The sequence below is a fragment of the Pelodiscus sinensis genome, chromosome 10, assembly GCF_052426305.1.
Source record: "Pelodiscus sinensis isolate ZL-2025 chromosome 10, ASM5242630v1, whole genome shotgun sequence".
Lineage (NCBI taxonomy): Eukaryota > Metazoa > Chordata > Testudines > Trionychidae > Pelodiscus > Pelodiscus sinensis.
This window is the reverse complement of record NC_143061.1, coordinates 26795977-26814132: the sequence shown is the minus strand read 5'-3', so window position 1 is coordinate 26814132 and position 18156 is coordinate 26795977. Positions and strand designations below refer to the sequence as shown.

At 40.8% G+C, this 18156-nt stretch overlaps 1 protein-coding gene across 1 annotated transcript; it reads right to left on the bottom strand.

Moving 5' to 3' along the window:
* Window positions 1-8605: 8605 nt before the first annotated feature.
* STRIT1 (small transmembrane regulator of ion transport 1) lies at window positions 8606-16587 on the bottom strand. The gene is made up of 3 exons (XM_025184868.3): window positions 16438-16587; window positions 9199-9298; window positions 8606-9107 (listed from the first exon to the last, which is right to left on the bottom strand). The coding sequence occupies exons 1-2, from the start codon at window positions 16448-16450 to the stop codon at window positions 9204-9206; spliced, it is 108 nt and encodes a 35-aa protein (XP_025040653.2). The 5' UTR covers window positions 16451-16587; the 3' UTR covers window positions 8606-9107; window positions 9199-9203.
* Window positions 16588-18156: the final 1569 nt, after the last annotated feature.

The window sequence follows — 18156 nt, the reverse complement described above, 5'->3', positions numbered from 1 at the left end:
AACAGCCCTCAAAAGAGATTGCTTGGTTCACAACCTCTGGTGTCTCCAAAGCTATACTACCCATATCACATGAATCTTGGGGCCAAATCAGCATTCAGATGCCACAGGGCTGGGCATTATGGAAAACTAACATAGATCATGATAAACCACAACGTGGGCTGACAAGTAAATGCATAAATGGATCCTTTTATTCCTTCAAAAATTCCTTCCTCTGGGAAGATTATATCTGTGGGGGAGGGGAGGGGGTTAACTAGCTGAAAGGACCAAACAATCCTCTCCCTTTAATCCAGCACAGGATAACTCATGCAGAGAATCACACAGTCTTTGATTATTTCTGCACTTGAAAGCGTATATCCCCCAAACATTATGACTGTGACTCTCTCTATGCTTGTGCTTCTGTAAACCACCAGTACCTCCTATCAATGGAGTTACACTGGCATAAATGGAGCATACATGAGCACAGAATTAGGCCCTGAGCCTTCTGCCATCAAGAATAAATCTCTTCTCCAGGTTGGTACAGTCACCCAAACTGCACCCCACTTGCTGATCTCATTCACCTGTTCTGTCATCTCTCTAAGTGCAAGCACTTGGACATCAGGGACCATCACTGACAGTTTGTTTGTACCTGCTTTGCAGCATGGGGCCCTAACCAGGATTGCCCCAAGTGCTATTGCAACACAAATGTTAAATAACACTAACAATTTTAAATGAGGTAACCCATGAGTGCTCGTGTGCTCAGCTGCCAGAAGCCCATCAATGTTGTTGATTTTGCACATTGCTGAATGCCCTCAACTTCAATTTTAGTCAATGGGAACAATGGAAGCACTTTGATGGAGATGTTCAGAATCTTGAAATATCAGACCCCAAGGCATTAGAGGGATTTCTAACCCTGCTCCCACGCTCTTCTCAGGGCTGGAAGTGCTGCTTTGCAGAACACCCAACTCCTGCAGTCTAGGAGCGAGTGACCACATTTGAGTCTATCTCTCAGACTAGCAAAGAGGGTACGATACACTCCAGGGGTAGAAATGGCTTCTCACACATTGCAGTAAACAAAATGATTGCACCTTGCTGTCTTGCACAGTAAGTAAGCCGTCTTGGATCAAAAGCAAACCTGTAACCAACCGTAAAGAAAACTGACTTTTAACAAAGTTATAATGTTTTTTATTCTGCTAAATAGATCTACAAACCTCACAATCTCTGGAACGTTTAGGGTATGATGGTAGTTTAAACAAGTCAAGTTCAAATAAATACAACCTAAAGGTTATTTACATTTGTTGATTAGTTATATTAATATGTCATACAAAGAGGTCTGGTTTACATTAACCATTTGAATTATGTAATCTAATTTCATCGGACAATAGCATAACATAGGGCCTAGTCTTTTTTTAATAGAGAACCAAAAGACAGAAGTAAAAGGGCTGTGTATTTGAAAGGTGCAGCCACATCTGTGACACTGTTTTTATAAATTAACAGATGTTTATAAATGGAGCAGTGGCCAGGGGTCTGATGTTCCATGTAAAGATGACTTGGGCTCTCATCCTGGAAAGAGCAACATACATTTTCAGCCCCCATCCTATAATGGGACTTGCCCACATAGGCCTTATTGTAGGACCAGTGCATCAGTTTTTACAGGCCTAGTTCTGCATGATAGTGAGTACCTTTAGCAGGGAAAATTGAGAGGACTAATCTCTGTGGAGCCCTACTGAAGTCAAAGGGGTTCCACACAGTTACAGCAGGTGGCTTGGGGGCCTCAGAGAAATGGAGGGGCAAGGAGGCTGGGCACAGTGCAGCAAGGCAGGGGTGGGCGGGTAGGTGACCCCAGAGTGTCCAGCCCTGCAGGGAATGGGGTCCAGCAGGCGTCCAGTCCATGGTGCCATCGGAGGCAGAGCTGCTGCTTGGCCCCTTCCCCCAAACCAAGTTCCCCAAAGGGGCCAAGCCCCATAGGGCCCAAACCCAAGCCCCTCCTGCCTCCTGAGTGTGCGGGGTCTTCACTCTCAGCATTGCCTCCTCTCACAGCTGCCAGATGCAGTGCAATGCAACCTGCTGCCAGGGTGGGGTGGCCACCAGCCACTCGCACACCACGAAAGCCTGCTGCCCAACCTGCTGCCTACCCCACGGGACCAACCGCGGGAGGTGCTGCTCTGACCATGGTGGCGGCAATTCTCCAAATATCGCTCTGTGGCCTGTGTGCGGGGGGCAAATTTGCTTTCTTCACCTCCCCATCTGCCAGCCGATGCTTGTGCAGTAGCCTTGCAGCTGCATGCTGACCACAAGGCTGCAACGGCAGAGGGGGCTCCCCACTTCATGGGGGAGGGGGAAAGTGAGCTCCCACTGCGGACTACCTGGGAGGCAGCTGCGGACCACTAGTGGTCCACAGACCACACTTTGAGAACCAATGCCCTAAAATGTTAAGGGTCATCTTCACTTACAGAAAACCAAACCCTTCACTGGCATATATTGGGGTAGTTCCTTGGACCTCAGTAGAGTGACACAGATTTATACCAGCAGAGCACCTAACCCTGTACAGCATCCATAATGAAAATGCTAACACATTGTACACTGACCACTCACGCACTGACACAAGACAGAAAGATAAAACTACTGCCGCCATTAAATTGAAACACAGCCCTCTCTGCAGTGTGAGTCAGCCAGCCAAGTCTCCCTGAGAAATGCTACAAGCAGATGAATGCTAAATGCTCCTGCCAAATGGGGCAGGATCAGAGAGATGACCTATTAGATCAAATTCAACCCTGCAAGCGTAGGAGGTGCTAACAGAATATGTTATCGTTTATGATTAAAAGGAACATGTGTGGGCTTTTTAGAAAATTTAGCTGGATGGTTGTAATGCTTGCAAAAAAATCATTCTAAACAATGGTCAGTGTAGTTTAAACTGTGTGTAGGGTGCCTATTTTGTTGAAATATTTCTCCCTTTTTCTTCTACAAAACTGGCCACACCTGCCTTTCATTATCATAAAAGGTCCCAATAGTGGGAGCACAGGAACCATCAGTGAAATATTTTTTGTTTTTCCATCTTTTTTTAAAAAAATATTGCCTTCCATTGATTTATATTATGGATTCTGCTATAGGAGAAAGAGGACAGAGTCAAGGAACTAGCTAAGAAGGATGAAATCTGATGAGAATAACCACAAGGGGAAAGCGAGATTAGGTAGGTGAGGTAATATCTTTTATTAGACCAACTTCTGTGTCTCTCACAGGCAGAAGTTGGTCCAATAAAAGATATTACTTCACCACCTTGTCTTGCTAATATCCTGAGACCAGCATGGTTACAACAACACTGCATACAAGAGCAAATGACTGTTTCTTAACCTTTTCCAAGTCACAGCTTCCCTTCCTAAAAATATTAGGTAAATCCAAAACTTATTTTCATTGTTTATCTATTCTTTTTAAATTTTATTTGAAAAAAAATGCTTGGTTCCTCATAGCATTAAGCATTGCATCATATTAACCATCAAAGGAGTCTGTTTGTTTTTTCAACAATCTCCTATAAGTGTACATTTTGGCTTAAGTGTACAAAGTCTCAGAAGCAATTTCCAGCTTAAAGAGTCCAATATGTTTTGGTCACTTTCTTCACAAACATGCTTCAGTGTGTTTGATATTCTGATTCAGCAGTTTCCATAAATATGAGAAAATTAAATACCTAATCACATTTGCAACTGCTGCTCTGCTTTTCAGCAAATTCTATAACTGCAAAGAGAGTGACCTCTGGTGGGTACATGTGAGATAAGCCAATCTGAAAAATAATGGCCAAAATGTTTAGTATGGGAAAGGGGTAGGTTGCAGCAAATGTTGCAAAAATTAGTGAAATAATTACATCTACAAAGTCAGTAGTGCCACCTACTTTGCTTTATGTAACAGAGTTTGTGTAATTCACTAATGCAAAACAGATACATCTGGTAAAAGAATGTAAATATTTGCTCTGTCAAACTGGAGGTAGAAAACAGTCTTAATGACAAAATACAGAATTGGGAGTCAATAGAACTTAGATCAGTCCTTGGCTCCACACAGGCACAGAAGGAGACATTCTAAGGCACAAAGTGAATTTTCAGCGGGAGTTGCATGACTGAAAATGTCTCCCTTTCTGTGGGGTGACGATCAACTCTCTTAGGAACTGATCCCCTCCTTCCTATTAAATAAATAATATCATGATAGCTGGCTCTTATACAGAGCTAGTCTTCCATTGGTCTCCAAGTGCTTTACAAGTGACATATAATTATCCCCACTTTATGGGCAAACAAGACTGGGATACATTAAAGTGAAGTGACTTGTCCACGGTTAGCAAGCAAAGCAGGGAATACAATGAAGGTCATCTGAGTTTCAGTGTTGAGTCTATTTATTAGGCTACATTACTTCATTAAAAACATTCAAGGGGCACTGAACAGGTTAATTCAATGTAATACTTTCAGATTATCAGATGGGAAGCAGTTATTGGGGAGTTTTAGATATTTACCTGTGCCAGATTTGAAGCCATGTCTATACAAAGGTAAAAGAAAAGCACAATACCGGATCTGATTCAACTAGTGCTGCCAGTCCTGCAGCTGCAAGATTTGGTGCCCCACCCAGGCTAGTGAAATAGTTACCATACTTAGTGATCATTATTATAATTTAATGTTTATATTATGGTAGTGCCCAAAAGCCTTGAACAAGATGGTGGCCTGGTATGCAATGCGCACACAGACCCATGGACAGCGGGTAATGTAGGCAAGGGAAGGCATTGCCTTCCCAAAGCTGCCTAAACTGCAGGGTTGCCTGGGTAGGGCCGGGGCCATGCTGCACTGCAGCCATCAGCTGGAGTTGGGTGGGGCTTGGCTGGGTGGGGGAAGGTTGTGAAGGGGAAGGAGAGTGGCTTTGGGCACAAGAGGCAGGGCTTTGGCTGCCTTCCCCAACTGGGCCTTCACCCAGGATGAAGGATGAGGTGTTGACTTGATTTTATTTCAAAGAAGGCTCAAAAAAAGACATCTCCCACTTTGACAGGTGTAGGTAAACTGAGGCAGTCCATGGTATTCTGCTAAGAATCCCTATTAAAATCCTAAATTTGAGGCAAGACCTGGAAACACAGAGAACAAGCAACTAACATGACCCTGGTCACCCTGGCAACCACATTCCAAGAGGGCCTCACTCCGATAAGACCCTGGCTGGTACCAAAACAAACTTTACAGAAGTCGTTCTCACTGTCTCCTTTAATCCTAGATAAGCCTGAGACCCAAGGACTATGCCAACACGAGGTGGTATCACCTCGCAGTAGACACATCATAATTTTCAACAAAGTTGTCATTAAAATGCTTGTCTTGCTTATGTTGGCTTATTTAGCTTGTTAGGAATAACTACCTGTATTATTGATAAGATGTTTAATTGGCAATGGGCGGAAAAGCTGTGTAACCTTCATAGTTTATTGGCTTATGTGTTCATTACATCTTGCCGCCAGACCCTATCAAATCGCTTCCACTCCGCCCATCTGTTGCCTATATAATCTGTGGTAATGTTTTGATTAACTAGTGTTCACCAGGTTAACCCTGAAGGACACTCCACCAGCTGTGTGCAATAAATCCTCTGCTTGTTTTCACCTGCATCCAGAGTGTCCAGAATTATTCCCTACAACAGGTCCTTGGCTGCAGCACATCAGAGGTTCCCATGCCTCCTCATTTTATAGAAAATTTCCATTCATTCCCCTGAACACCTTCCACAAACGCTAGTTCAGACTATCACCTATCAGCCTTTCCTTTTGAGGCACTGAATTTCTGCAGCTGACACTGTGTAGGAGTCTGAAGCACGTAAGATATTCAGGAGAAAATGGTTTGTGCACCAAATCTTAGGAATGAAAATAAATGTTTTCTCACAGAACCCAAATTTACTCGAGGCAGTCCTGAATACAATTAATGTATGTTCTATTTATTGGCTTAATTTGGGCAGAAGATGAAAACTGTGAGTTTGTATTTACTTGGCATAAAATCCAATAAAACACTGCAATCTAAACTCAAAAACAGGGTTAGAAGACCATCTTCAATTTGATAAATATGTATTTGCAAATTTTGTTTACTTATTGTGCTTACTTTCAGAAAACAATTAAAAGAAATTCACTAACACCCTAAGCTATTTGATTGCTAGACGATCTAACTTAAATCCACTCAAAACAGCTGCTACAATGCATCTGACATGGACAATGACATTGAGTCAAGACAGCTGTTTGAATATTTATCAAGCTAGCCTTTTGGCATTTAGGTTCTATGAATGCTTTCTGGTATTATGCATCTGATTTTGTTTTACCCTTCCAATTCCATGTAAATGAGACCACATGTGAAATGAGAAAAAAAAATCAAAGCCATTCCTACAAATCTGGAACATTCTAATATATCAAAAATACTATCTTCCCACATTATATCATCTGCCCTGACAATGGTGTCTGCAGCTGAGCAAACCTTTCAACAAACTATGTACTGTTGTCGTAGGAGGCTTTCCCCAGTGTTTTCAATCAGCAGGATTACAAATCACTCTCTTTTTAGGATGGTTGTAATATATTTTTAAAGCACTATGTGGCCAGGCATACAAGGTCCAATTCATAAGAAAACAAAAACCATAACTGTCATATGCAGTTATTCCTCGATTAGACTGTGAAATATTAGGGTCATTAGTGTATTAGGAATCCAAGGGGAACTGCAGGTTTAAAAGAAAACATCATGTTGTAAATGTGTCTAGTTCAGGTCAGACTAAATGATCTGGTGGTCCTGTATGGCCTTAAACTCCACAGCTGTATGCTTAGTAACATCTGTATATGTAAATCACTTTTGTTGTACAAGCTGGGTGCAGCAAATTAATAACCCAGTTCTAAAATCTTTCCCTGATGTAAAAGCTCATTGGGCCAAATTCTGCTCTCAGTTACAGCACTATAATACTAAAGTAATTCCACTGATTTCCATGGGATCTTTGCTCAAAATAAACATCTATCCCTAGTAACAGAATGCTATCACAACATTTAACCAATCGTTGCTATACCCTTGATAGAGCAAATGATAATTCCCTTGCAGGACACCTAGGAACCACTAATGTTTTGCTGTGTCCACTTACCAGTGGCTATCTGTTACTCCATGTCCTCTCGGTGCCTTCTTCATCTCAAGAGTAATGAGGAGTCCTGAGACATCTTTAAAGACTAACTTATTCGGGCATAAACTTACATGGGCAAAAACCTAACAAAGTGAGGTTTTGTCCATGAAAGCTTATGCCCAAATAAATGTTAGTCTTTAAAGTGCCATGGGACTCCTCATTGTTTTTTGTGGATATAGACTAACACAGCTACCCCGTCTGAGAGTAGTCTTCAGAACAAAGGTGTCCTTCTCAGCTCAATTCTTGCTCCTTCAGCCTTGACTTGTGCCATCTTCAGACTGCCTCCTTCCATGTCTATTTCTTTATCCAAAGTTAAGGGGACATCACCAGGTTCAACTCACTATTCTGAGTGCTATGGGTTTAGAATCTTGTCCCATGAACTATCTGTGTGTCTTGGAAGAGTGTGGCCCTGGAAAGTGAATGCCTGCAGCAGATCCTTGGAAGCAGATGTCTTCCAAGCTGATGCTGTTGTGATCTGCAGGCCTTCCCCATAATGACAAGAGGAGTTACTCCTGCGGAAGTATTCAAGAATCTCTTCCCTGAGAGGACAAAAGAAGGAAAAGAATAACCAGGCCAAGAGCTCTTTTCCATCAGAGTGAAGAAAAGTAAATTCACCATAAGCTGTTGGAGACCACCAACAATTCTTTGGGCGGGAGGCGAAGTCTGCTATTATAGAGATATTACATAGGCCCTCTATCATGATACAGTAGAGCTCACCTTCTAAATATTGTTTAACAGTAATGTAATAAAATGATCTCATAACTTAACTCACATGCCACTCACTAACACAAAGATGTGCTTGCATTTCTTCCATTGATATAATTTTAATGTAGTCATCATAATATCTAGGTATTTGAGCCTTCCATTGTGAGTGAATTTTTAGTTCCCAATAAAGTCAGTGATTAGTATCACTGGTTTAGTTATTGTGTACGCTTCTCCAGACAACTCTACGTATGTACCTCACTTCTGATCTACATCTACACTGCTATTCTACACACAGGCTTTTTTTTCCCCCCAGAAGTATCACTTGCACCACATTTGGTAATGTGTACAAATGGACAATACTATAAGAACATTCTTTTAATCTGCCACCAAAGGGTCAATTTCTTCTCTCCTTATGTAGGAAGTCCTATTGAATTTACTAGGATTACGTTTGTTAAGGCCCAATCCAGCTGCCATTGGGTCAAATCCCAGTTTCTCTGATGGGAACTAGGTTGAATTCAGAGTGAAGAGATCAAAATCTGTTCCTAGAATTGGATTTAAACACAAAAGATCAAGGATTAAGTTGGCACCTACCTACGTGTTTATTAGACAATACTTAAAGCTTTTGGGCTTTATAAAGCCTATGTCATGCTTATAGTACAACCTGCATATAGAATTCTTGCCACATAAATAAAGCAGACCTAGCTCCCTTTCATCTTCCAAAGAACCTTGTGGATTTATACATAGAAATTTTTGCATCATGGCATTTTAAATTACAAAAGAGAAATTTGTGTTGGAAAATTTATTTAGAGAGTAAACATTCTTCCAGAGTTAGGAGGGTTATTTCCACAATTTATTTTTTTAATTTAGTATTTCTTTTTTCCCAGCACATTAAAGATGATTCATGGTCTGATTAGAGGCATCTTGCATCCCATATCATTAACTTTTTCCATGTATACTTCTGTATCTAAGTCACCAACTCCATTTGGCACTGTTTGTCACCACCAAAAATAAGTATTCTGGAAATTCTACTTCCAAGAAGATGAATTTCAAGATGGCTAGTGATGGCTTGGAGGATAGACAAATATCTGACCTATTACTGGGTTCCGAACACCACTCAATTCAAAAGTATCTGAACCAACTTCATATCTATGTTGTAGACACAAAGTGTATACCATGTCTACATTGTGGTATTAACACACAACTTATACTGTGCCTATTTTAAGGACTAGACATTTCCATTTAACTTCTGTGTTCTTCCAATCAATGTCATTGTGAAATCTTCTTTCCTGCAGGACAAAAAAGTTCCCTTAGTAAAAAGGTAGCACTGCAAATTTCAGTAAATGTTGACTGTATATGAATATTGTACAAATAGCTTACCTTTATCAAGAGAAGACTATGTAAACCATTAACACACAACCCACAATCCAGCCAACCATGAGAAGTGCAGGTACAACAAGACGCGAGTATTGGATTTCCCCTGAAGAGAGAGAATGTAGAGTTTTACTGAGAAAGGAGCCAGGCAAATATACCATGTTACACTATCTCAATATCTATTGAATGGAACATGTGAAAACTGGCATGATCTTAAAAAAAGACCAGTGAGCTGAGACAATCAACTCTATCATGGCTATACTATACTATACTTTACTATACTATACTATCTTGGCTGGCCCTACACAGGGATACACAGAAAATCCACAATTCCAGCCCCTGCTCTCAGTGGCCACAAGGGCTAGCACTATAAGGCACTCTTATAAAATGGGAAGTGAATAGTGGAGAGAGAGACACGATCCTGTCCTCTGTCTACACTGACCACTTAGAAGATCATTGGCACAGGACTCTGTAGTAAGATGTAAGCCTGAAACGAAAGCCTAAGTACCTGGTTTGAGGCCTAGTTTGAGGCCTGAGGCCTCGCTAACAATGGACAAAACTTGACTAATATAAAGCACAGCTAAGATGTGAGCAAGAGGCAGGCCCTTGCTCACAGAACTTGGCACATACAGGGCTGAAAGTGTAAAACACTAATTGGTAATAAGCCCAGGTATAGACCAGTAATTGGTACTGGTCATAAGTTGAAAGCACATTCCAAACGGATGGTAACACCAGCTTGTTTAAAAAAAAAAACCTTAGATACTCTCCATAGATACTGACCCAGGTTCAGGAAAGGGTCTAAACTGACAGCATGATGGCTAGAGATGTTCTAATCAAACCATGAGGTGCAGGGTGATGAGTGGTATCTAAGTAGCCATCAAAGGGTGGCAACCTGACATGTCAGGAGTGATGTGTAACTTGTTTATACTTGTATATAAAGTGGCGTCTTGGAGGGCACAGTCTTTGTCCAGTTGAGGGGCAGTGGGACCTCCCACTGACTGAGCTGAATCCATTTTTACGGGTACATATGTGTAGTGGTTCGGTAGAGTCTACTGACAACTATTACTGTACTTTACTAACAATAAACCTTGACCAGACTCCTTCAACCCTTATCTGATCTGTGGTCTTTGGGGACTCTTTCAGAGTCTGCTGAGTTGACTAATTGCACCAGTCAACACAGAATACATGGTTAAGCACATGCGCATGCAGCCTTCTGCTTATCATCATTGATGAAGCAGGAGATCCATCAGGACACCACGATGGTAAATCCTAATTTACCACATCAGTGATACTACTACAACTCCACTGACTGAAGCCCTCCTTACGGAGAGGGGTGACAGACACATTTCCCTTGTATGTATGTCTTCTGGAGTTCCTACAAGGATGCTACCACTGCAAAGGTTCTTTACTATTACACTAGAGCCCAGGGGCTTATGTCAGGATGCCAAGAGCATATACTCAATGTGTGTGCATGCTATGGCCTGGATTAGCTATGGGGTTTTTCAGCACTGCAATAAAAGACCCACCATAGCATCTCTCAGAACCCGAGCTCAGCAGGGCTCAGGCTGCAGGATAAAAATAACAGTGTAGACATTTGGGCTTGGGCTGAAGTCTGGGTTCTGAGATCCTCCCCGTTCACAGGTTTTCAGAGGCCGGTCTCCATCCCAAGCCCAAACATTTCCACTATAATTCTGAGCCCCATAATCCGAACCCTGCAAACTCATGTCAGTTGACCTGTGCTCTAAGACTCGCGGCTGTGGGTCTTGTGTTGCAATGTCGACATATCCTTAGGCACAGACTTGAATTGTACAGGCTGGTGTCTCACTCTCCAAAGGGTTGCTAGGGTGGGACTGTGCCTAACAGACTCACCAGGTTGCTTCCCAGGGCAGAGTACATGTGGAGAAGAAGCTCTCCTTGAGCCAATCTCTAAATATAAACATACTCTGACAATCCAGTTAGGGTCTTGGTTGTTACCCATTAATGGGGCTTTCCTACTTGCTCAATTCCTAAGTCAAAGGAATTGCCACCATTTCATGGAAAGGGAGGGTATCTGAGATGGTATGCAACTTTTTCAGTTTGTCTCCTAGACTTGCCATCAATTTGGTTGCTTTGATCCAGTCACTACAATATAATGTTAAATTCCATGCTGTCTACTATGACTGGAACTGGCTAATAGATAATGTGGAAACCTTAAGGTAATGACTACACTCAGCCACTGCTCCTGTCAGCCTCCCACTGTGTGGACAGCAATTTAAGACACATTGAATTAACATAGTTGGAGTTGCATATCTTAGGTTGACTTTCCACTTTAGCGTATATCAGGCCTAAGAGATTTTAAATTGCTTTGTAAAATGATGATTGTATAAGAAAAGGTCCTTAGCACAGTGAATTAGAAAATAGAAATCAAGTTTTATGAAAATCTGTTTCTGTTCTACATCAAACTTTCAACAAAGAATTTTCAACTGTTTCCAGCAAAGAGCAAGTTCATACTTCACAAAGGAATTATTTCAGGCCAGGATGAGTCTGCTTTAGTTCCCTAAAAAAAAATTTCAAAATAAGTCCTCCTGCAATGAAAACACACTAAAAGTGTTTTGATAGCATAAGACCGTGCACCATATTGAAGTGAATGGATCACACCAGCTGTCTTGAAGGGATAAACAACAGTTTAGTGTTTTGCCTGCTACACTATACAAGCTAACTAAAAAGAGCATGCCATACCACTAAATAGTATACAGCAATCTCACATAAAAACTGCATTGACTTCTATTTAAAATACAGCACAAATAAGCAACCACGTAGCACAAAGATAAACTCCATGATGGGTTCTGGTGATGTGGAGCCACAAGGGAATTCCAGACTACATTTTCTTTTAGAGATACTTATGTATTTGATACTTCATTAGCGAAAGGTACTTCTATTGAGAGTCTGGCTGCTGTATTACCGAACGGTAACCATACAAATGAGGTACTGAATCCTGCTGGGTGGCAGCATGGAGTTTTAAACGGAGCTGTTGCTAAATAAACAGTAAGATTGTTCAGTATGGGACTTTGTTACTGGAGAGCCAATTAGATGAAGTAAGGAGCAGGCACTGCAAACTGGTGGGTCAGCAAGAACAATGTCGCCAGCATAAATCATGTGGCATAATGTTTCATAGGAACTATCGGAAGAGTTTATGCTCGTGGAGCGGCAGTCCTAAGTAATGCTCACAAGCACACCTCAGGAAGCCACTGCTCTGGGGACCTGATCCAAAGTCCACTAAGTCGGTGAGAAGGCGTCAAGAGCAGGAATTGACAGCAGGAGTAGTTGAAAGCCCTAAAAACTGCTACAATGCCTTGCATTTGCCAGTCAGCACCTATGCTACTGTCATGCTCTCTTTTCCCCCCACATCCCTAATTTGTCCCTAATTTGATATGCTCTCCCTTAGATTGGTATGGGGCCAACTGCATCATAGGGAACTTGTGAAAAGACCGTGCAACTCCATGCGAAGGAGATGGTGAATGCCTAGGTGCAGGGGCTTCTCTTTTGCTGCTAGCCTGCTCAGAGGGCTGGTTCAGATGGAAACAGGCTATGCCTCACTGTTCTCTCTGGGTGCTGTATGCCACCTATGGAGTGCACTGAGGGAGAGGTCATATGCAAATTTTCCCTCATGTGTTTTATATATATATATATATATGTAGGCACACATGCTTAATACTACAAAATAGAGACTACACAAAATGTTGGTCTTAAAAGAAATTTGGTGATAAGGAGTCACTAAAGAAAGGACTACAGCCAGTCCCCGAGTTACGGACGCATTGACTTATGACCATTTGTATTTACGGCCAACCTTCTATACAGCCGAAACCCGAGTTATGAACGAAATCCACACTTATGAACAGCGCGGCCGTACGTAAGTGAATGTAATCCGATTTATGAACAGATCGAGTTGCGACCTAGTGTTTGGTATGTAACTCGTTTGTAAGTCGGGGACTGGCTGTAGTGTGGGATCTAGTTATGAGAAGAGACACAGAATTCAGGAACTTTATTTTGCTTTTGTTCTTAGTATCTAAGGGCACATTTTTACACAGCAGGGCTAAAGCAGAAATAAGCTACGCAACTTGAGCTACATCAATCGCATAGCTTAACTCGAAATAGCTTAATTCAGCTTTTGGTGCTATCTACACAGGAGGAAGTCCAAGGAAGAGCTCTCTTCCTCCGACTTACCTTACTCCTTGTAAAATGGGGGTTACAGAAGTAGGAGTAAGAAGTTCTCCAGCTCAACATTATTTTGACATTATGTCAAACTAACTGCTTGTATGTAGATGCAGACTATGTTGTTTTGGAATAATGTCAGTTATTCTGAAATAACACTGCTGTGTAGACATATTCTAAGAGGCATATACAAGTTACACAGCATGGATTTGAATTTCCCGGGCTTCATTTGCATTTTGCCGGGTGCCGCCATTTTTAAAGCCCCGCTAGTTCAGACTCCGTGCCCGCGGCTACACGCGGCACGGAGTAGGTAGTTCGGATTAGGCTTCCTATTCCGAACTACCGGTACACCTCGTTCCACAAGGAGTAACGGTAGTTCGGAATAGGAAGCCTAATCTGAACTACCTACTCCGTGCCGCGTGTAGCCGCCGGCACAAAGTCCGAACTAGCGGGGCTTTAAAAATGGCGGCGCCCAGCAAGATGTAAATGAAGCCCGGGATATTTAAATCCCGGGCTTCATTTGCAACCTCGGTTGCCTACATTAACCACCCTAGTTCAAACTAGGGTGGTAGTGTAGACATACCCTGGCTGCTTTATAATATATGGAATAGATACGGGAATATATATGGAACAGATAAGGGAATGTCCTTCCTACAGGAAAATAATGTTACCAACAAAGAATTTCTGACTGGAGTAGAAAGCTGCAACATTCTAAAATTCTAAAACTGCTCAGTCGAAATATCTTTTTTTCTTTTTCTCTTTTTTTCTTGAGAAGAGAGGCACTCTTTATAAGATGATTAAAGAGGTGCTGGTTTGAGAAATCAGTATCCCAAGTGTCAATGATATGATGAAATAGTTTATAACCAGGCCTTCATGCATACTTATATGCATGGATTAGAATGATAAAATAAACCTGTCAATGCTGCTTTTTAAAAATGTGTGCTTGATTATGGTAAACTACGTACTACATCTTCCTATATGTCAAACGCCTCAGATGTCCACTGCCTTCCTACCAAAACTACTCTGACAACTTCTTCAATGGAGTTATATATTACTAATACAAAATTTCTGACACACTGAAAATTCATTTTAATAACAAAATTTATAAAGCCAGAGCTCTGATGCTGATTGTTTTTGCAATTTTAATATTTAAATAATTTAAATGAAAAAATAAAAATATTTTAATGAGGTTGTCTCACAAATTCCCTGTCTGCCACACTGAAGTATTGCAAGATCCAGGGACTGCCATGGAGAATTTTGATCAAGTTTTCAGCAGAGTACACAGGGCTTTGGAAACAGATACAGCAGTATAGAAAACTGTAATACCTCATTGATAGGGCACCAGGCTGAGCATCAGGAGATGTGGGTGCTGGTCCTGACTTTACCACTGTTTTGCTTTAAAATCTAGGTCAAACCACTTGTGTCTTCCTTTCTTTATTTGTAAAATGGAAACACTGAGACATACCTTACTGATGTAAAATACTTTGATATCTATGGATAAACCAGGCATACAAGTACTAAATATTATTATTTATTCTACATAGTGCTTGAAATTAACAAGTCAGCATTCACCAACAGTTATCATATAGCTGTATCTGAGATTAGCACAGTTTTCCCTGTACTTAGAAGATATGAGTGGTGACTGTGCAGGTGGCAGATTGTTTTCAGTGGGTTTTATCATATGAAGATTTATAAAAGGGCTTCTCAACTTTGGAAGCCCCGGGGGCCACAATGATACTCACAGCACATGCCAAGGGCCAAACTTAAGTGTGATTGCATAAATGTGCAAATAGATATACAAATATATGCAAATAGCTTCTTTCATAGTGATGGGCATGAATACAAAGATTGAGGCAAGACTACACAACACACAGGTCCCATTTAAATCAGTTCTGCTGATATTAATAAAATGCAATATTTACCCAATTTCCACCCCTATGACAGCATTTTTAATGAGCAATGACAGTCCAGGAATTTAACTACTAAAATGCATATCAACAGAAGACCAATATATTGACAACTTTTTTGTTTTCGTTACCACCTGCGGGCTGCATGTTAAGCTCCACATAAACCCAAACCACACCGCGGGCCACAAACAGATGGGCTGCGAGCCGCATGCAGCCCACGGGCCGCATGTTGAGTAGTCCTGAATTATAACATTCAAACACGTAATATTACTACTAATATATCAAAAAGAACATTATTTCTACAAGTAAACAATTTGAGTAATTATGTGTACCAGCTAACAATATGATTATGCCTATAGCTGGTTTCCATTCACTCCTCTTGAGAAGGATGTTAATACAGCAAGTTTCAGCATGTGTAAAATTCACGTTTTTTGTCATTGTGTGTTATGGGCAATCAATGCAAAATTCACCCACTGTGATTTCACTTTGCCTTACCAAGTGGGAACTGTGGAGCGAAAACCTAGCTTACATCAAAATAAAAAGGTACTGTATTATCTTTCTCATTTTCCCATACTCTCAGACTGTAGCCACACAAATAACATTATTCACACACACATAGATACATATATGTGTGTTGAATGTATTGTTAACCACACATTAAAATATTCATAGTAGTTTAGGTAAATCAGAGACTCCCATTAACATAAGAAGCACATCTGGATGAATGTTGTTAAAATAACAATTCGAATGAATACTGCTGAAACAGATCAAAGAGAAAAAAAGTGGTCTCTAGTTTTCAGCGTATGATGGTGTATTTTACAATATTTTGCATATAGTCATTATCAGTGTTTAACCTATAAAGTCAATTAGTCACTCACCCTTATTTCATGGAGACAGAATTTTAAAAACAGGAAAATGTGGTTGTAGAAGCATAAAAACTGCCAGGGAGATTAAATGCAGAAAACACCAAAAATACATTTAGCCCTTTTTTTTAAAGCAGATTAGATTTCAAACTGACTCTATTCCTTTATGAAAAAGTAAAATATATAGTACATCATCAAAGAATTAGTAGCTTACCAATAGTACAATATCTTCACACTACACAGATATACATACATTAATTCAACAGTATTTGTCTCTATCTTACCTGATTCTGCCATTCTCCCCTGCACTGGATTTATTGACAGGTTTTAAGGTTTGCCTCTGCAGTTGTTACTGTGAGCTTTGGGATGCTTTAAATAGAGCAATATTTGGAATGTACTGCAGCTGCTTTGCTCACTGATGCCAATTTTCTGCTATATGCATTTAAATGTTTGAAAAGAGTTCAGAGTCTTAAAGTTTACAGCTTGCAGTTCTTGTTAATGTACAGGACTTCATTAAAGAAAGATAAATAGAGGTTAACTTTTGCCTGGAAAATGAAATGAGGTCTGAAGTTTGATTTATGGTGTGTTAGTTTAGTTTCAGTATTTCTCTGCGTAATATTCATGATCATCACTTTCTTTAGAGGAAGACTGAGATCCAGTTTGCTCTTGAAATTCCAATCCTCTTTAATTCTATTCCCTGATAAGAAAAACTATAACAAGTTATAGTTGCCTGTACATTTATGTAACTATCATTTTCTAAGCACCAACAGTAAGCATGGCACACACTGCTCAGAGAAGGACAGAAAAGTAGACATAGTTTCTAACCCACAGGCTACATCTACAGGAAGGCTTCTTGTGCAAGAACTGTTTTGCGCAAGAGTTCTTGTGCAAAAGGTCTTGCACAAAAGCGCATCCACACTGCCATGTGTTTTTGCGCAAGAGATGTGCTTTTGCGCAAGAGCATCCGTGGCAGTGTGGACGCTCTCTTGCGCAAGAAAGTTCTGATGGCCATTTTAGCCACTGGGGTTTCTTGTGCAAAAAAAACCCTGTTGCCCTTCCACACTGTCTTCTTGCGCAAAAGTTCTTGCGCAAGAGGACTTATTCCTCATGGGGAGAGGAATAACTCTTGCACAAGAAGGTCTCTGTTCCAACGCTTTACTGTAAATTTACTTGTGCAAGAACGCACATGCAGTGTAGACGCTTCGCAAGTTTTTGAGTAAGAATGGGTGGTCTTGCGCAAGAAGCCTGCAGTGTAGATATAGCCTAAGGCTGTGTCTAGACTGGCAAGTTTTTCTGCAAAATCATTTGCTTTTGCGGAAAAACTTGCCAGCTGTCTACACTAGCCACTTGAACTTCCGCAAAAGCACTGACGATCTCATGTAAATTGTCAATGCTTTTGCGGAAATACTATGCTGCTCCCGTTCGGGCAAAAGTCTTTTTCCGAAAGACTTTTGCGCAAAAGGGCCAGTGTAGACAGCAGAGATTTGTTTTCCGCAAAAAAGCCCCGATCGCCATTTTGCGGAAAAGCGTCCTGCCAATCTAGATGCGCTTTTCCAAAAATGCTTTTAAAGGAAAACTTTTCCGTTAAAAGCATTTCTGGAAAATCATGCCAGTGTAGACTTAGCCTAAGAGTTTACAACCTAAAATCCTGTTTCTCTTACTCATGTTAGTAAGTACATTCAGTGGAGACACTCATATAAATAAGGCAAGAAGGATTTGACCATAAATGTAACATAAATAAGTAATTTCATAAACATGGTTACAAGTTGTAATCTCTAATAATACAAGGGAAACATAGGAATTGTTGCCAGCGATGTGTCAAAAAGATAAACTGCATGTGTTGTATGAAGGAGGAAATCCACATATAGATGATTAGGAAATGTTCCTTGTCATAACTTTTTCACTTATTCATTAAGGATCCATTTTGCGATCATTAACTAGATGAAAGCCAGCATTAAATACAGAATGTTCCACAGAAGAGTGGAGATGATATATGCAGGTAC